This window comes from Podarcis pityusensis (assembly GCF_964106645.2).
Source record: "Podarcis pityusensis genome assembly, chromosome: 4".
Classification (NCBI taxonomy): Eukaryota; Metazoa; Chordata; class Lepidosauria; order Squamata; family Lacertidae; genus Podarcis; species Podarcis pityusensis.
Window position 1 is genome coordinate 73,127,540 of NC_138027.1, and position 22,474 is coordinate 73,150,013.

A 22,474-nucleotide genomic window follows, 5' to 3' on the forward strand; every position below is an offset into this window, starting at 1 on the left:
TTAATAGCATTATTGCGTAAATAGCACTACTTTGCCCTTAAAACTAGCCTTTCCTTAGTTTCCGTATCTCAAGTTACTTAACGCTTCAATCCTAAACGCAATTAGCTGGTAGCAAGTCTCATTGGTTACGTCTGAGTAGACATGCCTAGGATTTCACTGTAAGTTTAAGTAAGATAAAGTTGCCCAAGAAATGCATTTAAGTGCAGTTACTCTTTTAAGAGCTGATATTTGAGGCTGCTATACCCCTTTTAGTGCATAGTCTGGCCATCATCGCACATGGAGAAAAAGGTGTGAGAACTTGATGGGTCTTCAGCAATTACTGTGTTTGTGGCAGCAGCCCTCTTGCCAGCTGTGAACAGCTGCAGCAACTGCTGTACACTTTAGCCACAATCCTATGTGGAACTCAGGTGTCATGGAAATCAGTGCCCACCTAAACGTGTGCTGATTTTAAGATGAGTTAATACCTTTCATTTGAAAAAGCAGCTTTGGTTTTGTTTGTTTTTTAACAGTAGAGGTGTGAAACCTGAAGGCCTCCAGTTCATTTTATGTAGCCCCCAGTGCTTCTGAAGCTGCGGATTTTAAGTGCATGTTTTCTCTTTCCCTGTAGCTTCAGCTGTTTGATAAAAATAAATTGAATGGTTTTGCAGAACTGGAAGTAGGTTTCTGTCATATATGCATGTGCATAGCCAGTAAAGTATTCAATTTTCTTTCAAAAATGGCATCTATATTGGTCTGTTGTACAGTGGTACCTCGGGTTAAGAACTTAATCTGTTCTGGAGGTCCGCTCTTAACCCGAAACTGTTAAACAGGTTAAGAACGGACCTCCAGAACAAATTAAGTATGTAACCAGAGGTACCACTGTACCTATTTATCTACTTGCACTTCGTGCTTTCAAACTGCTAGATGGGCAGGAGCTGGGACCAAGCAATGGGAGCCTACCCCGTCGCGGGGATTCGAACCACCAACCTTCTGATCGGCAAGCCCTAGGCTCTGTGGTTTAACCCACAGTGCCACCCGTGTCCCTATGTGCTGTAGCGAGCCTTAAAACCCACTATCTCATGTACTTTAGGTTTGGCATGTGCTTACAAGAAAGTTAGCAGCCACAATTTAAGAAGGATGTTGACAAACTAGAACGTGTGCAGAGGAGGGCGACCAAAATGATCAAGGGTCTGGAAACCAGGCCTTATGAGGAAAGATTGAAGAAGCTGCGTTATGTTCAGCCTGGAAAAGAGGAGACTGAGATGAGATTATGATAGCCATCTTCAAATATCTCAAGGGCTGTCACATGGAAGGAGGGAGCCAGCTTGTTTTTTCCTGCTCTGGAGGGTAACTGGCTTCAAGTTACAAGAAAGGAGATTCCGACTAAACATCAGTAAAAACTTTATGACAGTAAGAACTGATAGACAGTGGAACTGTCTCCCTTGCGGGGTGGTGGACTCTCCTTCCTTGGAGGTTTTTAAGCAGAGGTTGAATGGCCATCTGTCGTGGATACTTTAGCTGAGATTCCTGCATTGCAAGGGTTTGGACTAAATGACCTTCGGGGGGGGGTCCCTTCCAACTCTGATTCTATGAGTTTTAAAGTAGTTTTGCTCCTCTCTCTCCCCCGTATACACTCTTGTGTTCTTTATGCTAAGATGCACGTTCACCGAAAGCCAGGAATTGAACCAATTATCTCTTGTAAACATTTTTATGACTATAGCAGCAAAACGCCTCCACAGACAGAAAGCAGTCATGTCTTACAAGGCTAGCGGCAAGAAGTGTCGTATTTGACGGCGAGAGCCCTGTACAAGCCCTTTATTCGTGCTTATTCTATTTCAGTGTACATTTTGTGCCACATAACATTGCTTTCAAACAAGACAAGGGTCTTAATACAAGTTGAGTTTCCCTGCATGTGATAGTGCAAGTCTGAAACGCGCAGTTCCTCTTTTAAGGTAATCCAGAGATCAAGTGGTTCAAGAATTCACAAAAATGGACCCTTTAAACTACACTGTGCTATTTACCTACAGAAATATGGGCAGAGCAATCCAAAGGGGTTGAGGGTGGAAGAATGAAAAGGCAGAGGAACCATCAAATTCAGAGTCCTATCATGCTCGTCCTGGCAAGGCAGAAGATGGTGGTGGTCTGTGTTTTTCTTTCCTTTTTTTGGTTTTTCTTTGGCTTATTTTTTTTATGATTGTCTTTCTAATTGGTTGCAGTGGGGAGAAAACAAGTAAGCCAGTTCCAAAGCTAGTTTACTTACTGCATTGCATGTAAATACAGTCGTACCTCGGATCCCGAACGCACTGGAACTCGGATGTTTTGGCTCCCAAGCGCGGCAAACCCAGAAGTGATTATTCCGGTTTGCAAACGTTCTTGTGGAACCTGAACGTCTGATGGGGCTTCGTGGCTTCTGATTGGCTGCAGGAGATTCCAAGGTACGGCTGTAGTCACAAAGCTGCTCTGTTAATGTGCAGTTTGACTTTTGCAAAGTGTCTTTTTAATCATCTATCAGGTGTTCAAGGGGGAGGGGGGACAACAACAACACTTTGCCTGCTTTTTTTCAGATTTGAATGGTTTCCCGCAAACTCGATTTCTCCCCATCCAGCCAAGCCTTGCCCGTAATGTGCTCTATGTAGAAAGCCCCATATACGAACCCTTTTTTCGTATATTTGAACGTGAAAGAAGAGTTCCCATGCAATTTGTTCATTGGTGAGATAGTGCAGTGAGAGGTTCGTTTGCATTTTTAGAAGCCGTAAGCGCCTTGGAAAAGTTATTGTGTTGCTACTGGCTTATTTAGCAGTACTGCCTATAAGGGCCAAACTGGACGCTCTAATCAAAGTGCAGCTACTGCCCCAAATAACAACCTTGCGTCAAGTTCCCCTTCCGATACCCTGTACCGTGTATTAATGGAAATGCATATGTTGTGGCATGCGGTGTTAGTTCCCCTCCCCACCCTCTAGTAGCTACTGATGCAGCATGGGAGGGTGAAGAAATGCATGCAATGTTACATAAAAAGGTAAAGGGACCCCTGACCATTAGGTCCAGTCGTGACCGACTCTGGTGTTGCGGCGCTCATCTTGCTTTATTGGCCGAGGGAGCCGGGTCATGTGGCCAGCATGACCGTGCCACTTCTGGCGAACCAGAGCAGCGCACGGAAACGCCGTTTACCTTCCCGCCAGAGCGGTACCTATTGATCTACTTGCACTTCGACATGCTTTCGAACTGCTAGGTTGGCAGGAGCAGGCACTGAGCAATGGGAGCTCACCCCATCGCGGGGAGTCGAACCGCCGACCTTCTGATCGGCAAGTCCTAGGCTCTGTGGTTTAACCCACAGCGCCACCCACGTCCCTGCAATGTTACATACGCTAGCAGAAAATCACAAAGTATTTGCACTGTTTCCCTCCCTTAGTGCCAGGCAGCTCTGGGTTCTCCCCATCCAATTTCCACCCCTCCCAACAACTCTGTGAGGTAGATTACCCAGCAAGTTGTACTGATGAACAGGGATTTTGTCTTATATGGAGTCTGCCCTCTGCCCCATCTAGTTCAGTATTGTCTACACTGAGTGGCAGCTGCTCTCCAGGGTTTGTCTGTCTTGGACTGAATGTGGGACTTTCTGCGTGCAAAGCAGATGCTCTTCCAACTTGGCCATGACCCTTCCTCAAACTTGGCTTCCAATGGTCCTAAGGCTGATGCAACACCACACAGCCACAGTTACAGCTGAGTGGAAGGGAAACTCCACATGGTGTTGTAGCCTTAGGTTCTTCATTGCCTCCCAGTTTCCTTCCTTCCTTCACTGTCCTCCTAACTCTAGCAGAGAGAATTAAATGCCATGTTCTTAAATGAATGTTTATCTGTCTTTATATGTTTTATTCCTATTCAGACAAGGCTTTACTGGTGAGGGCCACATGAACTATCCCGCACTGGTTTTAAGTCAGAAGCTAATGTGCACTGAAAGCACATTCAAAACTCATTATAATGTAAGACGGAACTAAACTATATTGTTGTAATATGTGGCATGTGCTATAAATGAGGCGCTCCCAGTTGGAGAACAAGCACCACTTGAGCCGATCTGTCAAATAGATTAAGATTCCCCGTGTATGGGTTTGAAATACGGGTTTGCTTAATATCTGTTGCACCCTTACATGGTACAAGTCTATGGCTGCAATCATAAACACACTTACTTTGAAGTAAGCTCTGTTAAACAAAGTGGTGCTTTCCATAAAGAACAGCTGCAGCTGTAAATATGCAGGACTCACAGCTAAAGCTATCCTTCCAGCCCAAATCCTAATTCATTTTGTCCTGTGCCTCCACATTGTGCAAGATTCCTGCATTGCAGGGGGTTGGAGTAGTGTGGTCTCTTCCAGCTCTACAATTCTGTTCTTCTTCTGCTCTGTTAAAAGGTTGCTAGTTACCACTATTTTTAAACAGTGTTGTGAATAAAGTGAAAAGGCTAGTCATGAGGTTGTGAGGCTCAGATGCCATATATCTACTGCGGCCTGGTCCTGACTTTAAATCTGTTTTGCACAAGTTGGCTCAAAACACTTCTACAATGAAGCCGGGGAAAGTGAGAAAAGATGCCCTCTTCTACACCTCCATATTAAAAACTACTTTTTGCACCTTACAACCCCAAACCAAGGTCCTTGGCGAGAACGGAACAGGCAGAGAGGCAAAGTTAGTATACTGCAAACTAATCTTCTGAAGAAAGCTGTTCTTAATATTCTGAGCAGCATACCTGTGTTTGCACAAATCAAGCACTAAATATATGCTTCAAACAAAAAGGTCTCTCAATATTGGATTAGAATGTTGGCCCTCTAACTTGAAAGTCTATTTATAAAGTTCACTTATGGGTCAGTTCAAACACAATCTACACCTCTCATCTCCAATTACTTGTAGCAATGGCATTCTTTCATAGGCACGCAGCCTAGTAACAATCACCACAATGCTTCAGTTCCTACCACCCAAAGTTCCTCTAATGTTTCTTAAAGTTAAAAATAAGTATGTCGGGAAATATTGTGTGTTTTGGCAGTTTGATCACAGCCTAATATTTTGTTCTCAAAATAAATTAAGTTCCTGTATCTTATATATAGCCTGAATGAAACAATGCATGTGTGTAGTTTTTTCAGATCACTGGCAATCTTCACTTCCTGGGTGACCAGCCCCATTTTTAATGTTAAACCTTTTTAACAAAATGAGACAGTCAAATAAAAAGAGCACGAGAGTCAGAAAAAAGGAGTGGTAGATACATTGGCCTCCACATCTGAATAGGTCGAAAGCTACTACCTTATTTCAACAGTCTACCATATACCGGTACCTTCTCTAGGCAGGACTCTTGAGTGTCAACCTCAGTCTAGAACAGGGTTTCCCAAACGTGGGTCTTCAGTTGTTGTTGGACTACAATTCCCATCATCCCTGACCACTGGTCCTGCGAGCTAGGGATGATGGGAGCTGTAGCCCAACAACAACTGAAGACCCAAGTTGGTCTATATACTTGATTGGATTTAGGCTTACTCATCATGCTTGAAGTAGATCTAATGAAAGGTCTAAGTTGGTCACTCATGACGAAATTGTTACACTGATTTCAGAGGTTTGCTCTAATCATGAATAAACCTGGATCCAACCCACTGAGCTAAAGTTTTCCCTCTATGAAATGATCAGGACACTTAGGATTCTAAAAACAGTACCAGAGACCCTAAGCAAAACACCACTCGTTTGTATTTTAACTTCACGTAAACAGTAGTCCAAGTACTGACAGTTTTTTAAAAAAGTAGTCTCTTGGAGGAAACAGTAGCACTTACGATCGGCAACACACAGGGAGACGGAAGAAAGAAGTTGAGGCACTCCACAAATGGAGGGCTACAGTTATTCATATTGCACCATGTAACCTTCCGTATGGAGGTCCTCATCACAATAACGTCCATTTCGTTAAAGCTAGCCAGTATTCACTCTGCCAGGCAGAACCTACAGTAGAAGCTGCATTTCACTGAAGTTTCCAGTGTCCGTGGAATACACAGCTGCTCTTCCATGTCCTCTGTCACAGGGCAACCGCTGGCCAGTTAGCCTGAGGAGTTGAGAAAAAACAACAACCCCAATACTTGCGTTAGAAGATAACTTCAGCAACAAAGTGCATAAATTTTAAATAAACCGGTGCAAGCACATACCTACTCAATTCCTTACATTATCCCGAGCCTAACCTGTATTATATCCAACAGGCAAATGGGTTTTCCATCTTTAACTAATGCCTACCAGGGCTAAATAACATCAGCAAAACTATTTTTGTTTTTTTTTATTGGTTTAAGGCAACAATATAGCAGCAGACAACAATATAGGCAGAGTTACTACAATTTAGTAAGTTCTACTTAGAGCAGAACCAGTGAAATTAATGGACCTAAGTTGGTCATGGTAATTAATTTCAATGTGTGTACGCTGTACACTAGCAAAGACTTAATCTACTTGTCAGTCCTTATATAGTTGCAGTCAGCTAAGAATCACTTATGAGGTGCTATTGCTTGTCAGGTATTGTCTCCAGAAGAGGGGCGGAAAACCTTGCCTCCACCCCTCACAATTCCCTTGTGTGACGGTGGGGTTGTTCATGGGTTGCATACCAGTGGCGGATGGGGCCAAACACCCACACACCTTGGCGTCCCCCTTGCTCTGCACTTAAGAAAAGGCAGAAGCTGGCCATACAAGGGGAAAAAATCTCTCCCTGTATCTCCCAACTCCATTTGTGTCCTCACTGTGGGGTGGGAGGCATCGGGAGGTTATTTCTCGGTGCACAGAGAAGAAATGCAGTGGTAGTAGTTTGAAGGCATGGCGGAAGAGATTGTTAGGAAACAGGAAGCGGGGTAGCTTAGGAAGAGTGATGGGGTGAGATTAAGAGGCCTGGTGGGCAGACTCAAAGCTCCCTACTGCTGCTTTAGTACAAGACTGGGTTTAGGTGAAATCACTCCCCAAAGCAGACAGCTATGATCAGATTATCAATAGAGTGGTACCTCGGGTTAAGAACTTAATTCGTTCTCGAGGTCCATTCTTAACCTGAAACTGTTCTTAACCTGAGGTACCACTTTAGCTAATGAGGCCTCCTGCTGCCGCCGCAAGATTTCTGTTCTCATCCTGAGGTAAAGTTCTTAACCCGAGGTACTATTTCTGCGTTAGCGGAGTCTGTAACCTGAAGCGTCTGTAACCGGAGGTACCACTGTATAACTTATCAAACAGTAATGCTCAACAAGAGAAACTATTATTTCCAATAATGATTTTTTTCCCCACCCTAGGTTTTGCCAGCTATTATCTTTTTTATTCTCATAAACTGTTTAGAATAAAGTTGTTTGCATTCTCGTTGCAATATTAAAGGGCCCTGGGAAGGCTTAGATTAAAATTAACGGTAGGTCTGGGTGCCAAGCAGTTTGCCTGTGTGAAATCATACATATTTTCATGACCTCGTGCTCACCTATTTCCCACCACAACCACCGAGTTAAACAGAGCCTGAACAAACTTATCTTTTTTATCTGAGAAACCAGCATCAAGGCTAGTTCAGATAATGTAACACTTTTCTTAGACTTACGTTTCATGAAAGATGATGCTACGAAAATAAGAACTGAGGAAGATTGGATTAAGCTGAGCAAACCCCAAAGACTTAAATATTTATTTTTATCAAAGATGTTTGATCCATAGGGAAGAAGGGAACGTCTTAGTTTGGTGAGGTTATTTCAAATGGAAACCATATTGGACAAAACACAGCTGATTCTTGTTTATGGTTACTGAGGCACAATGGACTTCTTTAAATGCGTTGTTACAGGTAAACCCTCCTCATTTTCTTTCCCCCCAGGTCATATACTATATTAAAGAGAGAAAGCTTTTAAAAATTCATGTTATGGCAGTCCATTTGGCTACTTTTCCACATTAATTTTGCACACTGTGCAGCTAGCTCTGGCAGCTTCCAGTAAGGAGTGAGTTTATCTAAGTTCTCCAAAAGCAGCAGAATCAGCAAGAATGCAGAAAAAGTTTCCATAACTTTTCTTGTTGAGCTGCTGGGCCAGCCCTACCCTTAGGCAGTGTGAGAAACAGAGGAAGCTGCTTTATACTGAATCAGACCACCTAGCATTGCCTGCACTGTCTGTCAGAAGCTCTCCAGGGCTTCAGGCTGGGAATGTCTCCCAGCCCTACCTGAAAATACCAGGCATTGAACCTGGGGCCTGCCAGGCAGATGTTCTGGAACTGAGGTATGACCCTTTTGCTCTATCTCAGGCAGTTGATGCTAGAGGGCAATGGCCAGCAGCCTCCTTGGCCATTCCTTTCCAATGGAGGTCAGAGCCACACAGCCTGTCTAGTTTTAAAGATACAACATAAGCAGCAGCAGCAGCCAGGACCTTTGGGACTGCCCATCAATGGTTAGCATCTTGACATCAGACTGAGCAGGGACATGTGTCGTCTGTCACAGTCTTCTCCACTGCAGTGAAATGCACTGAATTCCTGTTTGCAATATGGAAATAATTTCCAAATTTGCATTTCTGCCTATATATATATCAGCATATGCAAATTCGTGCAAAGCTATATCATCTTTTGTCCTCTATGTCTGGTGATGTGTAACCCGTGATCTTAAAGGGAGGATGTAAATAAATTTAAAAGCCAAGCACTGTGGGACAAATGCAGCCTCTGTGCTCTTGCTGAAGAGGGATGATAAAGCCTATATTGCACACACACCCCGTGGAAATTAACCAGCTTAGATATCTGCTTGGTATGAAATTCTTATTGGCGGAAGATAGCCCTCTGCTCATACATGTAAATTCTGTATTTTTATTCAGTGCACAGAAGCCAAAGGATTGGACAATTTATTTTCAGCTAGGAAACAGATGAAATGTATGCTCAGCCTCGCTCAGTCTTGCTGGGGGACTGGGTGAATATAGGTCACCGTCAGAGCTTAACACTTCAGTGGTTTCCTGGCGCTAAATACCTTGCTAGACACTCTCAACAGTATGAGATTAATCAGGCTGACCTGTTGTGAAACCAGGGGCACAAGACACAGCTTGAAATTTCTTTCAGACACACCAAACCAGCCAAGGAACTATCCAAAGCACACATACAATTATATGATAGGAGGAAATGTAAACAATAACGTTTGAGCACTCTGGCAATATAAGTAAGGATTTTAAGTTTTGGTTTTTTTCTTCTTGGATATCAAGGTGGATATAGTTTTACAGTTTTTTGCTCCTGTGGCACTGATTCCCACCTCCTTAAACACACACACACCCTTTTCACTATCACCTGTTCTCAGTCTTTATCCAGAAGCTGATTGTATGAAAACCCAGAATTTAAACCACCATGCATTTAAGTAAATCTGATTTATTCATTTTATTTTGCTCATCATATGTTGGGTGATATGAGAGCCTAACCGCGCAATCATAAAGGCCTACACTTAAGTCAGGTGGGGCTTACTTTGAGGTAAATGAGTACAGGGTTGCAGTTTTAAGTTTTACAATCCTAATTCCACCTACCTACCAGCAAGCCCTATTGAATTCAATAGGAATTCCTGAGTAGGCATAGTTAGGATTGTGCTGTAAGGCATTTTGCACTCTGTGCTTAAGCTAATTCCACAATAATCAAGTGGCTGAAAATTTGTGTTGCGGGGCTCGAGGGCATTAATCCACTTCAATGGTTTGCAATAAGGAAAGCACTTTCTTCCCATTAGCTTTCCTTTCCACAAAGCCAAGGCAGAGCCCCTAATGAACACATCTGCCTAGTGAATTCTAAAGTGGGACAATTAAAAATTGAAAGCAGAGATAGAGAGCCTGCCATGCTTCCTGACTGTTGCACTGTGAACAAGCAGACTCTTAGTTATTTAGACTCCACCTTTCCCCCCTCAGAGTTCAAGATGGGTATTCCCACCCCCTCCTTTCCGCACAATCCTGAGAGGCAATGACTGGCTGAGCGGAGATTTGAACCCTGATCTCCCAGGTCCTAGCCTGACCACCCAACCCAACTCTGCTCTCTTAAGTCTTTCTCCGCTAAGCTGCTAAGTAAAAGGGAAGCTCTAGGAATGCTCTTTGCCTCTTTACTTACGCTGTTTAACATTAGTAAATTTGTGTGCAAGGTGGTTAAGATTTTGCTCTTATTATATGCAAGCCACCAGCAGTTTAATTATTTTTCCCTCTGTGTGTATGTTTGTGTTGGATAAGGGATTTCCTCCTCCTCCTCCTCCATCCAGCTCAGTTACACCTAGTTAAACCCTTTAAAGGCAAAGGATTTGCATGAGTGTCAAGGGGCACAGGCTGACCCACATTAATGCCTGAAGAGGAAATAGCCTAGTTGGACTAATCTGTCATCATTCTTAAGTTCGGCAGCACTGACAGCTACTGCAGTGGAGTAGCAGGGAGAAGAGTTTATCTGACTAACAGGGACCATCCTGCAAACCTTAAAGCACTTTCAAGTCTCATTTATTTCATTAGCAGAGGTTTAAGCATGAGCCTACGTAATATTCTCTTTTTTTAAGGTTATTGATAACTATCATCAAGTGAAGTAGCCTATGGGCAGCAGCCAAATGGCTTAAGGTGATATATGGGAAATATCATTACATCGCCAAGTCAAAAGCATGAGCAGTATTGAAAATGTTAAGAACACTCATTACTTTAAGGAGTGGAGAATGAAAACATGGCACTACATTACAGTGACTAAAGGACTTAATGGAAAGAATATTAATGGACAATAAGGAATCAACTAATGGGAAAGACCTATTACCATTATTAACCCCCCTCTGTATGAGTATATGACTCTTTCAGAATAATGACTAGCAGTAGGTCACTTTCTCTGCATAACTGCATGCTTGGGCACATCAAAAAGTGCATCCAATCAGTTCAATACTGTGACGCTGTTAGGGGGAGCATGCAGATCCAGACATACATCTATATGAAGAACATGCACAGAACTTTGCTTTCATATACAGAGTGGGGCAAGCATTATCCTTTTAGTAATGCAATGCCAAATTACAACATCCTGTTTTGTTTACTGTTATGAAATGCACCAGCCACTTCTCAGAATTTAATAAGTAATAAGGCCGGCAAGACTGAACAGCTACATTAAGCTCAACCCTGGAAACCAAAAGGCACATTCAAACAGTTAGGATGTTTTCAGGACAGCCCTACGAATCTAAGGTATGTATGTGAGCCCTGTCCAGGATGCAGTAGCATCATCTGAAGTTGAACAGGAACGGATCTGTTTCTAGATTTTACCTCTCTGATTCAATCACTCTCATCCTGACATTACCATTTGCACAAGAGTAATATTGGTAGGACTACATCCACATATGAGAGGCGGATGTGCTAATATGCTTTTGAGATTCTTCTCATGCAGCTGCCTCACCTGTGTTTAAGATCTTTCATCATTATTGTTATCACAGCAATTACCTGAAGCAAAAATGTAGGAAGCAGCACATTCTGCTGACAGCTGCTGCTGCTCCATCTCTCTATACAGGTCTGCCTTAAGAGGAGTAATATTTTATTTCTCTTGCTTTCAGAAAGTTTTTCCTGGTGATTATTTCAAGACATTTGAGGCAATGGAAACATGTTGAGCCAAATTTCTGCCTAAGCAGCTAAATATGCCCGATTCTTGGCACTAATCTATAGTTTCAAGACTCAGGGGTGTTGATGCTTGTGTCCTGAATCCCAATTTATATGGCGCAATCTCCTTTGTCTCTCAACCCTTAAATACATGCTTTGTGGGTCACGCCCCTGGGATTTTATGGTTTTTTCCTGCAGCTGTTCTTAAAACTCCGCACTTCCCACTCTTGCAAAGGGACTGCTTTTGCTCAAACTCTGAGGTCATTAGAAGTTCTAGCTGCAAATGTATTCTTAGCCCCTCACATCACAGTAGGCCACCTCCCAATAGTCTCTTGGCACCACACCACCACCATTCTGGGCACTTCCCAAAAACAAAACAAAAGGAGTTTGCTCTCCAAACAATGCATACTGCAAATAAACAAAAAAATCTTGATGGCAAAATGCCTTTATGTGGAAAAACGGGGACCATTCATTTGTTGTTAGCAAATGAAGAAATTGAGTTTCTTGGGGATTTTTTAATGCCAATGTAGAGACCGCATGTGAAACATGCTATGTTTATGGGTGTTTTGTTTTTCAATTAAAAAAAGAAGCCTAGCAAATTCCAAGGCAGGAACATTGTTGGCTTGGACATAGCTGTATTGTGACAACCCTGCAAAGCTTTCTCTTTTCTCAGAGCCCCAAAATTATCACTTGAATGATTTACAGTGCATTTATTGTTTCAAGCATGTAAATAGGGCCCTTTCAGCTACTTGCCATAATCCCTCTTCAGTAATTGCTTCTCTCCCCCTCCCCACCAAAAAAAACCTCCTTAATGTGCTTTGCATAATTGCCACTTTATACACCAGCTTCTCGTTATTATTTTGTAGAAATCTTCCTTCTGGGAAAAAAAAGTGGCTATCACTAATACCCAATCGTTCGAGATATATTATATGCTTGCGTTGCAGGAAACACATTGAAAGACTGAGGTCCAAAATATAATTATACTACACAAGAAAGGAAAGGGAAGTTTCCCACTATGAATGGCAACTCCCATCTTTCAAGCATAGCCTTTTGCATTACATTAAATGGCTACGGGTGATATAAACAACTTGTCTGGCCACCACTGCAATGGAATAAATAAATGTCTTCTCGCTGCCATACCACGGCAAACACAGATGCCTTCTTTGGAGGAACTTAAGTTACACACCAGTGTTTTCAGAAAGCGTGACTCTGTAGCAGGATCAGATTAAAGTAAAGGAAGGAAGGAAGCCAGAATGCTACCGATCATCTATATGCAAGTGTTCAAGCAGATGTTGCCTGAAGGGCAAAATTCTCCTCCTCCTCCTCCTCGTCCTCTTACTCTGGTAGTAGCTAGAAGAGCTTTGTATGAGGGAGAACAGAAGCAGCTTCAAATATGTTATAACCATTTATAAGATGGAAAGCTACTGCCCTGTTTTTCTCAAATCATACCAAAGTGAAAAATAATAGGGATGTTTCTATCCTTCTTAATGCTTCTACTATCTGTCAAAGTGAGGGCCAGGGGGAACCCTCCAGCTGTTGTTAAGACTCCTGTACCAGGCATGCCAGATGCTGTTGGACTTTAATTTATTCATTCAAAGCCCCATCAGATTCAGATCCAGCCAGCAAGGGCCATGTTCAGGTTTTATTGCGGGAGCTGTCATCCCAACATCATTCCTCACCCACAATGACTGCATTTGTGACGAGGATGGCTATCTATCTATCTATCTATCTATCTATCTATGGCTGTCAATGAATTATAGGATTTTTAGTTCATCATATGAGATGCTCTTCAGCTGTGTTTATGATTTTAGCCTAACTTGACTAATGTTGCAGTCCTATACACACACCTTACTGGGAATCCGTGATACTCAATTTGATGAGGTCTTTCTTCCGAGTAGATGTTGATTGAGGATTGCGCTGTGAAATTTGCAGCCCTTAACTGCAATCCTGCCTCAGTACACCAGCTCGGAGACAAACTCCACAGAGATCAAGAGATGGGTGAGCTGACCCTATGCATGTTTAATCACCAAGTCCCACTGAGTTTAACGTGGCTCACTTCTATGTGCGCGTGTAACTGCAGATTTCTAAATAAGCATGCGCAGAATTGGATCGTCAAAAGTCATAACTAGATCTACTGATGTTCTCTGTAGTGTAGCATGCAATACCATAATAATCAAAAACTACAGTCAGGTTCCAAAGCTTCCTTCTACGATGGTGGCAATAGTGATTTCTCAGCTATTTTTCTTCCCAGCAATTTTAATGCATTGGCTGATTCTTGATCCAGGGTAATCCCTTATTTGAGGTTCCTGGTCTCATTTCTGTAACAAAGTAGCAGCTATATAAAATGGGTTTGTAACCTTAAATACCCTCTGCAGGTTTATTAGAATGTCCCCCCAAAAAACCCTAGGGTTTCACCCAGAAAAACTGCATCAATTCAAATTTTAGCCTGCAATAGTTACACAAATGGAAAAGCTTTCTCACCAAGCTTGCCAAGGTTAATTTGAAACTGTTAGGAAGCATTTGGATTTGTTTGTATGCCAGCCAGCATTTAAAATCTGAGAGGATGTTGTTGTAGCAATAGGATGCAAATCTCTGCATCAGTCAGGAAGCTGGGGAAGTTAGCTCTTTCCCCTTGAGGGTCCATGGATCCCCTGAAAACAAGCCTATTCTGAAGGAAATGAATCATGGCCACCAGCTTCCCTGATACTCTGTTTCTCAGTAGTCTTTACAATTCATTCAATATGATGTTACTTACTTATATTTATTTATTTAATGGGGCTTATATATCACCCAATCACCAACATCAAGTAAACACCAAGTAGTTTACTTAATTATACATTAAAATATATGCTCTCTCTGACAAATTCATACTAGGTAAGACTCTATGAAACAAACGAAACTCCTACAATCTTTACTTTTCCAAAGAAACTAGGTTTTTTTAAAAACAATAACCAAAAACATAAATCCCACAGATGTTTTATTAACTGCCAAGTTCCTTCCAAACCTCAATGTAACCAAATGTTAACTGAGGGTCTACACAAGCAAAAGTTTCCCTGTCCCTTATCTGACTGTTTCATAACCTACACAGTTTTATACTGTCTTATGCTATACCACCTACACCAATGGGTAGAAAAAGTGTCACAGGTGAAAACACCAGTTTCACATTACAAATGTCACCAGCAGCATAAATTTGTTTCCAAAAGGAACAATCAGTTCAGTGTGAGCTTTACTGCTCATTTCAATAGGACCCGCGTATCTGCCTTTTATAGACTTTTTCTTTACACTGTTTCTCTCCTACTCACTTGCACCAACCAATCCAGCAGTATGGTTTTCAACTTTTCGGAAACAGATACGCGTTAGTTTGCTTTTTGCTGTATTGTTCTCAAAACTTCAAAGTGTGATCTGCATTCCCCCCTCCCCAAGTGAATTCAGCCTGCAATATGATGCATGAACACTTATGAGTCACACTGAAACCCGTGGGACTTACTTCCCTGCACAGCATGAACTAGTTTCAGACACTGCACTAATCAGTTATGGAGCTATGGACACAAGCCCTTTTCTCTTAAAACAACCTTTGATCTTTCTTCTCAAACCTCTGCCTTAACTATTAGACTGAGGAGCATATTGTGCTCCTCCCAATCTTCTCATTTACTGTGCTCAGTCTGCATCCTAATGATGAGTATTTACTTAAGGATTGGGCTTGGGGCGGCATGTCTGAGAGTTAAGGATGTAATCCCAACTCCATTTACCTGGGAAAACTTGCTTCTGAGTAGGCATGGCTAGGATTGCCCGGTTAGTTCTGACACGTATATACAATAATAAACAGTCTCCCCCTTGTGCAGGTGCAAAGTGCTTCCCCCTCACTAATGAATGCTGATTTGCATATAATTCTGCCTGGATTACTGTAAAATGAATTATATGTGGATCAGCTTTTAAAGACAGACTTGAAGCTTCGTTTACTACAGAATATAATTCTGGCAAGCGTATGTGACTCTTGTGTCACCACCCTCAAAAGAGCTGCATTAGTTTGCTTCCAAGCTCATTTCAAAGCCTGACTTTTAAAACCTTAAAAAGCTTGCGACCCAGTTAACTGAACCATCCTATCCATACCTTTAGCTCATCTCTCTCTCTCTCTCCTGCTCCCTCTCCCTCTCTGTTCCATCTTTGCTGATGGCAAAGCAGCTGCAAGCCAAAAAGAGAGGTGATGTTTTGCACACATCTGTGGAATTGCCTCAACAGGGAGGCTTGCCTGGTAGCAGCACTGCTTTCTTTCATGAATCAGGTTTTAAAAAACCCACCCTTTTCATTCTCAGGCTCTTAAACTCTATACATTTTTAGATTTTGCTGATGGTCATGTTTCATCCAACTGTTTTGTTGTGTGTATTTGTTGCTGTGACATTTTAATGGTGCTCTCAGATCAGTTTTATTGAACGATGGTATGGAAATACTTTAAACAAGAAATAAAGCCAGTATGTTACAGAGCAGCAAATCCAATGTATGGCATACATACATCCCTTGTCAGACAACATCACATTGGCTGCTCCTGGTGCGACCACCTGTGATGAATGGCTGGTGCGCAGTACCGTCCAATTATCTCTCAGGTCACGTGACTTGCCTTATAGCCAGTGTAATTTCCTTGACGCCTAAGTGGAACTGCGTTCAGTGGACTTAACTTCTGGTGCGAACGGAAAAAGAACAAGGCAGCTCACAAAAAGCAGAGATCAAGGGTGGCAGTGTGCATTTCATCCATTTTAAGAGTATACCAATGCCAATCCTTTTAGTGAACCTTACTGCAGGTAAAGAGGCCTGGATGCACACTACTGTTACAGAGTTTTAACAGGAAAGGAGATATTCCTGCACTTAGACAAATGTTTGGAGTGGCACAGTTCCTCCCTTTTTCTGCAGAGTGGGATTAACCCTCTTCCTTAAGTGGATGGGACCAAATCCAGACATCAGCAATGAAAATTTGGACCACACAGGTCCCCTAGATCACACCCCCCCTCTCCCCATGCCAGGAGCGCCAGTGACCGTGGGTGACATGCAGCATGCATGGCCCTGGCACTGAAATTTGTGGGTGCCCGGCCCCTTCATGGGGTATTTTGTGGGTGCTTGGGCACCCAGGTCCCCAGGGAGTTGGCACCTATGGCCCAACAGGGGCAGCTATCCTTTCCCCCTGGCAATTCTCCTGAGGCCTTAATGCCTGCCTGCTAGAGAACCACAAACTCAAGTAGCAAACCGCCTCACTCTCTTCGCCCCTGAGGGAGAAAGATGCCCAAGGGAGGGTCGAAGGGACCGGAGGTGGGTCGGAGGCTACCTGGACGAGGAGGGCTGGGGCGCCCCCTGGAGGCCTCCTGCCGGTCGCCGTCCTCCTGGCCGCTGAGCGGGTAGGCGAGCAGGCGCATGGGCTCCCAGCAGGCCGCCTCCACCTCGCGCACCTGCTCCCGGCTGAGGCGCTCCCGCCAGGCGTGGATGGCTTCGCGCGCGTCGCGGGCGGAGATGAGGAAGGGGCGCTCGGAGGAATAGGCGGCGCCGCGCGTCATGTTGAGCACGAAGTCCTCGAGCGCGGGCGGCGACGGCAGGTCGGCGAAGCGCAGCAGCCGGCGCAGCTGGGCGCGCGGCTCCAGCACCAGGTCCTCGTAGCGCAGCTGCGTGTAGCGCGCGCGCAGCCAGGCCGGCGCGCGGCGGGAGAAGAGCAGGTCGCGCAGCCAGGCCTGGCAGATCACCTCGAGGGCGCCGCCCAGGAAGAACTCGGCGCGGTGCTGCTGGCGAGGGTGGACCCCGGCCAGAGCCGCCGCCGCGGCGCCGCCGGCGAAGGGGGGCAGCAGAGGGTGGCGGCGGGGGAGTCCCCGGGGCTCGGCGGCGCGGTGGCGGCTCCGCAGCACCTGGATGCTCTCCCGCAGCAGCGCCTGCTTGGCCTTGAGGCGCGAGTTGTGGACGGCGCGCGGGTCGCGGAAGAGCTGCACCACGCGCAGGTCCAGCTCCGGGTCGCGCAGCAGCGGCAGCAGCGCGCCCAGCTCCAGCAGCCTCACGTCCTTGATCACCATCACGGGGTACTTTCGGCACTCGGCCTCCAAGTCCCGCAGCGCCCGCGGAGGGCAGCTGCGCTCGCAAGCGGCGCCGTCCACCAGGCCCACGTCGGAGCGGGCGCGGGGCGCCGCGGGGCACAGCGGCGCGGAGCAGATCACCTTGTTGGTCTTCCAGCCGAAGATGCTGGCCGTGCTGAGGTTGACGCCGCCGCCTCCGCCGGGCAACAAGGGCGCCAGCGGGTCTCGGGGCCCCGGCGGCGCGGCGTAAAGGCGCAGGACCGAGAAATCGCATCGGAAGAGCGAGCGCACCATGTCTCGCAGCGCGCCCTGCAGGCTCAGCGCGTCGCCCGGGTACAGCGCCTGCCACATGTGCCACATGGGCTCGTACAGGTAGAAGACGTCCGGGTGCTGGTTGAACAGCTCGCCCAGGAACGACGAGCCCGTGCGCCAGGTGGCGTGCAAGTAGATGTGGCGCTTCCCGCCCGCCCGGCTCCCCGGGCCGGCTTCGTCGGAGTCCTCAGACTCGTTCCTCTTCGCTTCGTGCCTGGGCGCGGGCGGAGCGGCGGCTTCTCCCGGTGGCGGTGCCGGCTGCCCTTCCCACGCCCAGTCCCCGAGCGCCTCCTCGAGGTCGGGGCAGCGGTGGGGCGGCGGCGGCTGCTGCTGCTTTCCCGCGCGCCCTCTCCTGGCGCCGTAGTCCAGCATGTAAGACACCAGCAGCAGGAGCAGCAGCGTGTAGAGCGCCAAGCCCAGCGCGAAGCCGCGGTGCTCCCAGCGCCACCTCCAGCGCCGCCGGCTCTTCATGGCGCTCTCCGGCCGCGCCTGAGGGGAACAGCCCAGGGCGCTGCCGCCGCCGCTTGCTGCTGAGGCGGGACTCGAGCGAGGAGGCTGCTGCCTGTTTGAAAAACAGCCACAAACTTGGAGAGGCGGAGGAAAGCGAAGGAGGCGGCGGCCCAGAAACACGCCCACACGCCGGCGAGTGTGAGGAGAAAGCGGCAGCCAGCCTTGCTTTCAAGTCGATCCCGCCGCCGCCGCTGATGGGGTCGGTCTGGAAGCGGGTCGGTGCCCAAACACTCTTCCTCCTGAGCGCATGTGCGCTTTCTCTCCCGAGAACCTGCAGGCTGCTAAGCCTGCGCGCTTCCAAACTTGAGCCTAGACAAAGGCGCGTAGGGTCGGGGTGAGTGTTGACACTTCCTGAGGACTCAATGGCGGAGCCCTTAACTAGTCCTCATGATTTAACACTGAGGCTCCCGTCTACATTTTTTTTGCAAAATAACTGTCAGCCGTCGCGGTACCTCTGCAGCGGAAAGCAGCAGGAGCGAGTTTGACATTTTGTACGCACGTTTTCCCTTTACGGCTCCATATGCCCGTTCAAAACAAAACAGGAAAAGGAGGGAAGTGCCTAGAGCAGCGCCTGGAGAGAATGGTCGCCACAGTCTCCTGTTGTGCTCATTCATTCATTCATTCATTCAACCTCCCTTCCGCCCCATAAGGAATGCTCAATGCAGATTCCGTTGTTTAAAAACAATATACCATAAAATCATAAACAGGTAAGAGCCAGTGGTTGTGTATGTGTGCTGACGAGACCCGGGTTCAAAGAATTGTTTGGCGATGTGACTTTGGGCTCCTCACACTCTCTGAAGGTGACCTCCTACTTTGTATGGACAGCGGTGCGGTGGTAAGTTTTGCAATGTAGGAATTTGCCGTGACACAGTGCCAGGGAATGTCCCAAAACGCAGGTTACTCTTGTGATCTACACTCACATATATACATCCCAAAGAGCAAAAACACCAAGGAAATGTGTTTCCCTTGCAGTGTTCTGCTGACCAGGAGTACCTCTGTCTTGTCTGGATTAAGTTTCAGTTTGTTTGGTCACATTTATCCTATTACTTGCTCTAATCTGTTCAAAACCTCCAGTGTCCCTAGTTTGAGATGGAAGTGTGTGTGTGTGTGTGTGAGAGAGAGAGAGAGAGAGAGAGAGAGAGATTGGGAGATGCACCATGATGTCTGCATAGTGATGACAAAAAGCTCAAAATATTTGGGCAGCCTCCACAACAGTTTTCCGTGGCTGTTGAGAAGCATAGTTGACAATAGGAAAATGCTGAGAGACATGAAAGGCATCAAGCAGGAGTTCTCCAGCACCTCCTACAGAAATCTGACCTGTAGGAAGGACTGGAACCACCATAAAACAGTACCTCCAATGCCACCTGTCTAAACCAGGAGTGGACAGGAGGTAGCTAGCAGGGTGATCTGAAGTAGATCAGCAAGAATTTATGGCTCAAAATAGATTATTAATAGCAGCAACAAAATTACTCTTCCCTGACCTACAATAAGCTGCTGAAACGAGGACAGCTCAGGGTAAGCAAGAGTGGCCTTTTTATACAGAATAATTTTGAGCTCCGTTCAGTTATGAAACTCAGAACAAATTTATCTAGGCTCAGAATTATCAATTCCTTAGTTAGCCTGTGTCTTTTGCCCCAAGCCCTCTTAGCTGACGGGTCTCGGAGTTATGACAGAACTAACACTAGATCTTAGCAGCCCAAAGCCTAGACCTATGTTTCCCAAACTTGGGTCTCCAGCTGTTTTGGGACTACAACTCCCATCATCCACAGCTAGCAGGACCAGTGGTCAGGGACAGGGCCATCTTAAGCATATCCAGTGTTGTGGTGCAAAGCTCCCTCCGGCACCCCCCCCCCATTTCCCAGAGTTTTTTAGGGAAGACGGCACTGCCGGCAGGGCTGGAGGAGGCAGGCAGCGGCTGGAGGGCAGCTCCTCTGGTGGGGAAGAGGCGGAGACTGGACGCGGCGCCTCCTGGCTCAGCTGGCCACTTCGTGCCACGGTGGCCATGGCAGATGGAGGCTCTGGGTGCGGCGCTGCTTCGGCGTGGCATGGCAGAGGTGGGCGAGGGCGATGAGCTGATGCCAGGAGGTGCTGCATCCAGCCTCCGCCTCTTCCCTGGTGCCCTCCAGAACTTGGTGCCCCGCACCACTAGCCTCTATGGGTAAGATGCCCCTGGTCAGGGATCATGGGAACTGTAGTCCAAAAACAACTGGAGACTCTAGACAATCCAGAAGAATACCATGGTCAGTGAGTAGTATTAAGTCTGCTGAGAAGTCCAGGAGAACTAAAAAAGAATGTACACTCATATTGCCCAATTCCCAGCATAACTTATCTACCAGGACTTCTTAGGGCTCTGGCCATGTGCCAGTGCCAATTAGTTGGAATAATGGGCACACACATCCATTAAATGCCTTGGGGAAGAGAATGCAGGTTCTCCCATATGTCGGCATAAGTCAGATCTCGTTACGTAATAACTAATAAGCACAACAGTCGCGTATTTATCTGGAAACCGTTGCTTTCTAAAGCTTCAGCATGGATTGAGCGAACGTTTTTATTTTGGTATGTGTGAAAAACAGTTTTATATGTTTATTGCGTTGCTTTGAGGTTGTATGGGATGAAATCCTGGCCCTACTGAAATCCGTGGGAGTTTTTGGCCAGCACCCCTCAGTGCGAGCAGCATGTAACAGTTTTACACGTAGAAGTCTGTCTCTCTTTAAACTAGGAACAGATTTTATTCCCTTGGATTTGCCCCATTTGGAACTGCCTCATCCCAAGGGGTCAACCAAAAAGCTCACACATGCCTAATAGCATCTTAAACTCCAGTTTTAAAGAAACCCAACAACTCTGGAGGTTCTTTGAACTGTTTTTCAGACAATAAGACTATCAGAGGTATGAATGAAAAGAGTATGCACGGTTAACATCATACATTAATTCTGGCCTTTTTGTACAGTGAGTTTCTCCCATGCATTGTGAATTTTCTCAAATAATAAGTATTTTGTGTGTGGAATATCATACTTGTGTCATAGGGTGTGAACGCTTATATCAGGCATAGGCAAACTTGGCCCTCCAGATGTTTTGCGACTACAACTCCCATCATCCCTAGCTAACAGGACCAGTGGTCAGGGATGATGGAAATTGTAGTCTCAAAACATTTGGAGGGCTGACTTTGCCTATGCCTGGCTTATATGAGCATCTCGTATTTCGATTTTTTAGATCTAGAACCCATATTGTAGGAGTGGGGGGTGTTTTTCAGCCTGAGGGTGGTATTCCTGCATCAGTAACCTTCCATGGACCACATGTCCATCAGCGATGGGCAGGGCCAGAGGCGGAAAGTGGGAGTGACCAGAGGTAAATGTGAGTGGTTTCTTTGCCCCATGTAGCAGCAACCTGAGACCTGCGTAGCATCTAGTATAGCGGGGGGTTGCCAGCCTTTTGGGGTCTGTGGGGCACGTTTCTAAACCAGAGAAACTGCCATAGGAGCCACACATACCACAACCAAACATACATGCAACCGATTCTGTTGGCTATAATAGAATGCTTCTTTCAATTCCTCATTTCAGCAGAGGGAAGGGGAGGAGAGACCCCTGCAGGCGCAAGGGAAGGTCTCTGTGGGCGTGAGATCCCTGTAGTACAGTCTAATCCAATTAAGCCTGCCATCTCCTCCTCTGCTCTTATCTCAAGACTCTGACTAAATGCAGACTTTGTGGCCTTGGTATCAAGATAGTTTCCTCTCCTTTCACCATTTTGTTCACCATCCAGTCTGATGAAGGGTTTGGTGAATTCAAAAGCCTGGTCGCTTCTTTTGTGACGTTTTGGCTGGTCTTAATAAAAAAAAATTGCCCAGTTGTGGGTTTTGAAATTATAATACATGAAAACCAAAACAGCGGAGCTTTGAAATGAAATTGAGCTTATGATCTTTCTCGGCGGTGACCTAGAAATAATTTCTCCTGACTTGCGGAGATGAAATGTTATGGACATCTTGTCCTTGTGAGTGGCAGGGCTGCAACTGCTAAAATTCCCAGGCCTCGGAGAAATAAATGAATATATAACCACTGCCAAAGTCTAGACAAAATTGTTTTAGTTACC

The 22,474-nt window shown here is 45.8% G+C and overlaps 1 protein-coding gene across 1 annotated transcript; it reads right to left on the reverse strand.

Moving 5' to 3' along the window:
- Positions 1-1,765: 1,765 nt before the first annotated feature.
- CHST7 (carbohydrate sulfotransferase 7) lies at positions 1,766-19,111 on the reverse strand. The gene is made up of 2 exons (XM_081001392.1): positions 16,840-19,111; positions 1,766-6,037 (listed from the first exon to the last, which is right to left on the reverse strand). Exons 1-2 carry the CDS (start codon positions 18,350-18,352, stop codon positions 6,033-6,035), a joined length of 1,518 nt encoding a protein of 505 aa, XP_080857518.1. The 5' UTR covers positions 18,353-19,111; the 3' UTR covers positions 1,766-6,032.
- Positions 19,112-22,474: the final 3,363 nt, after the last annotated feature.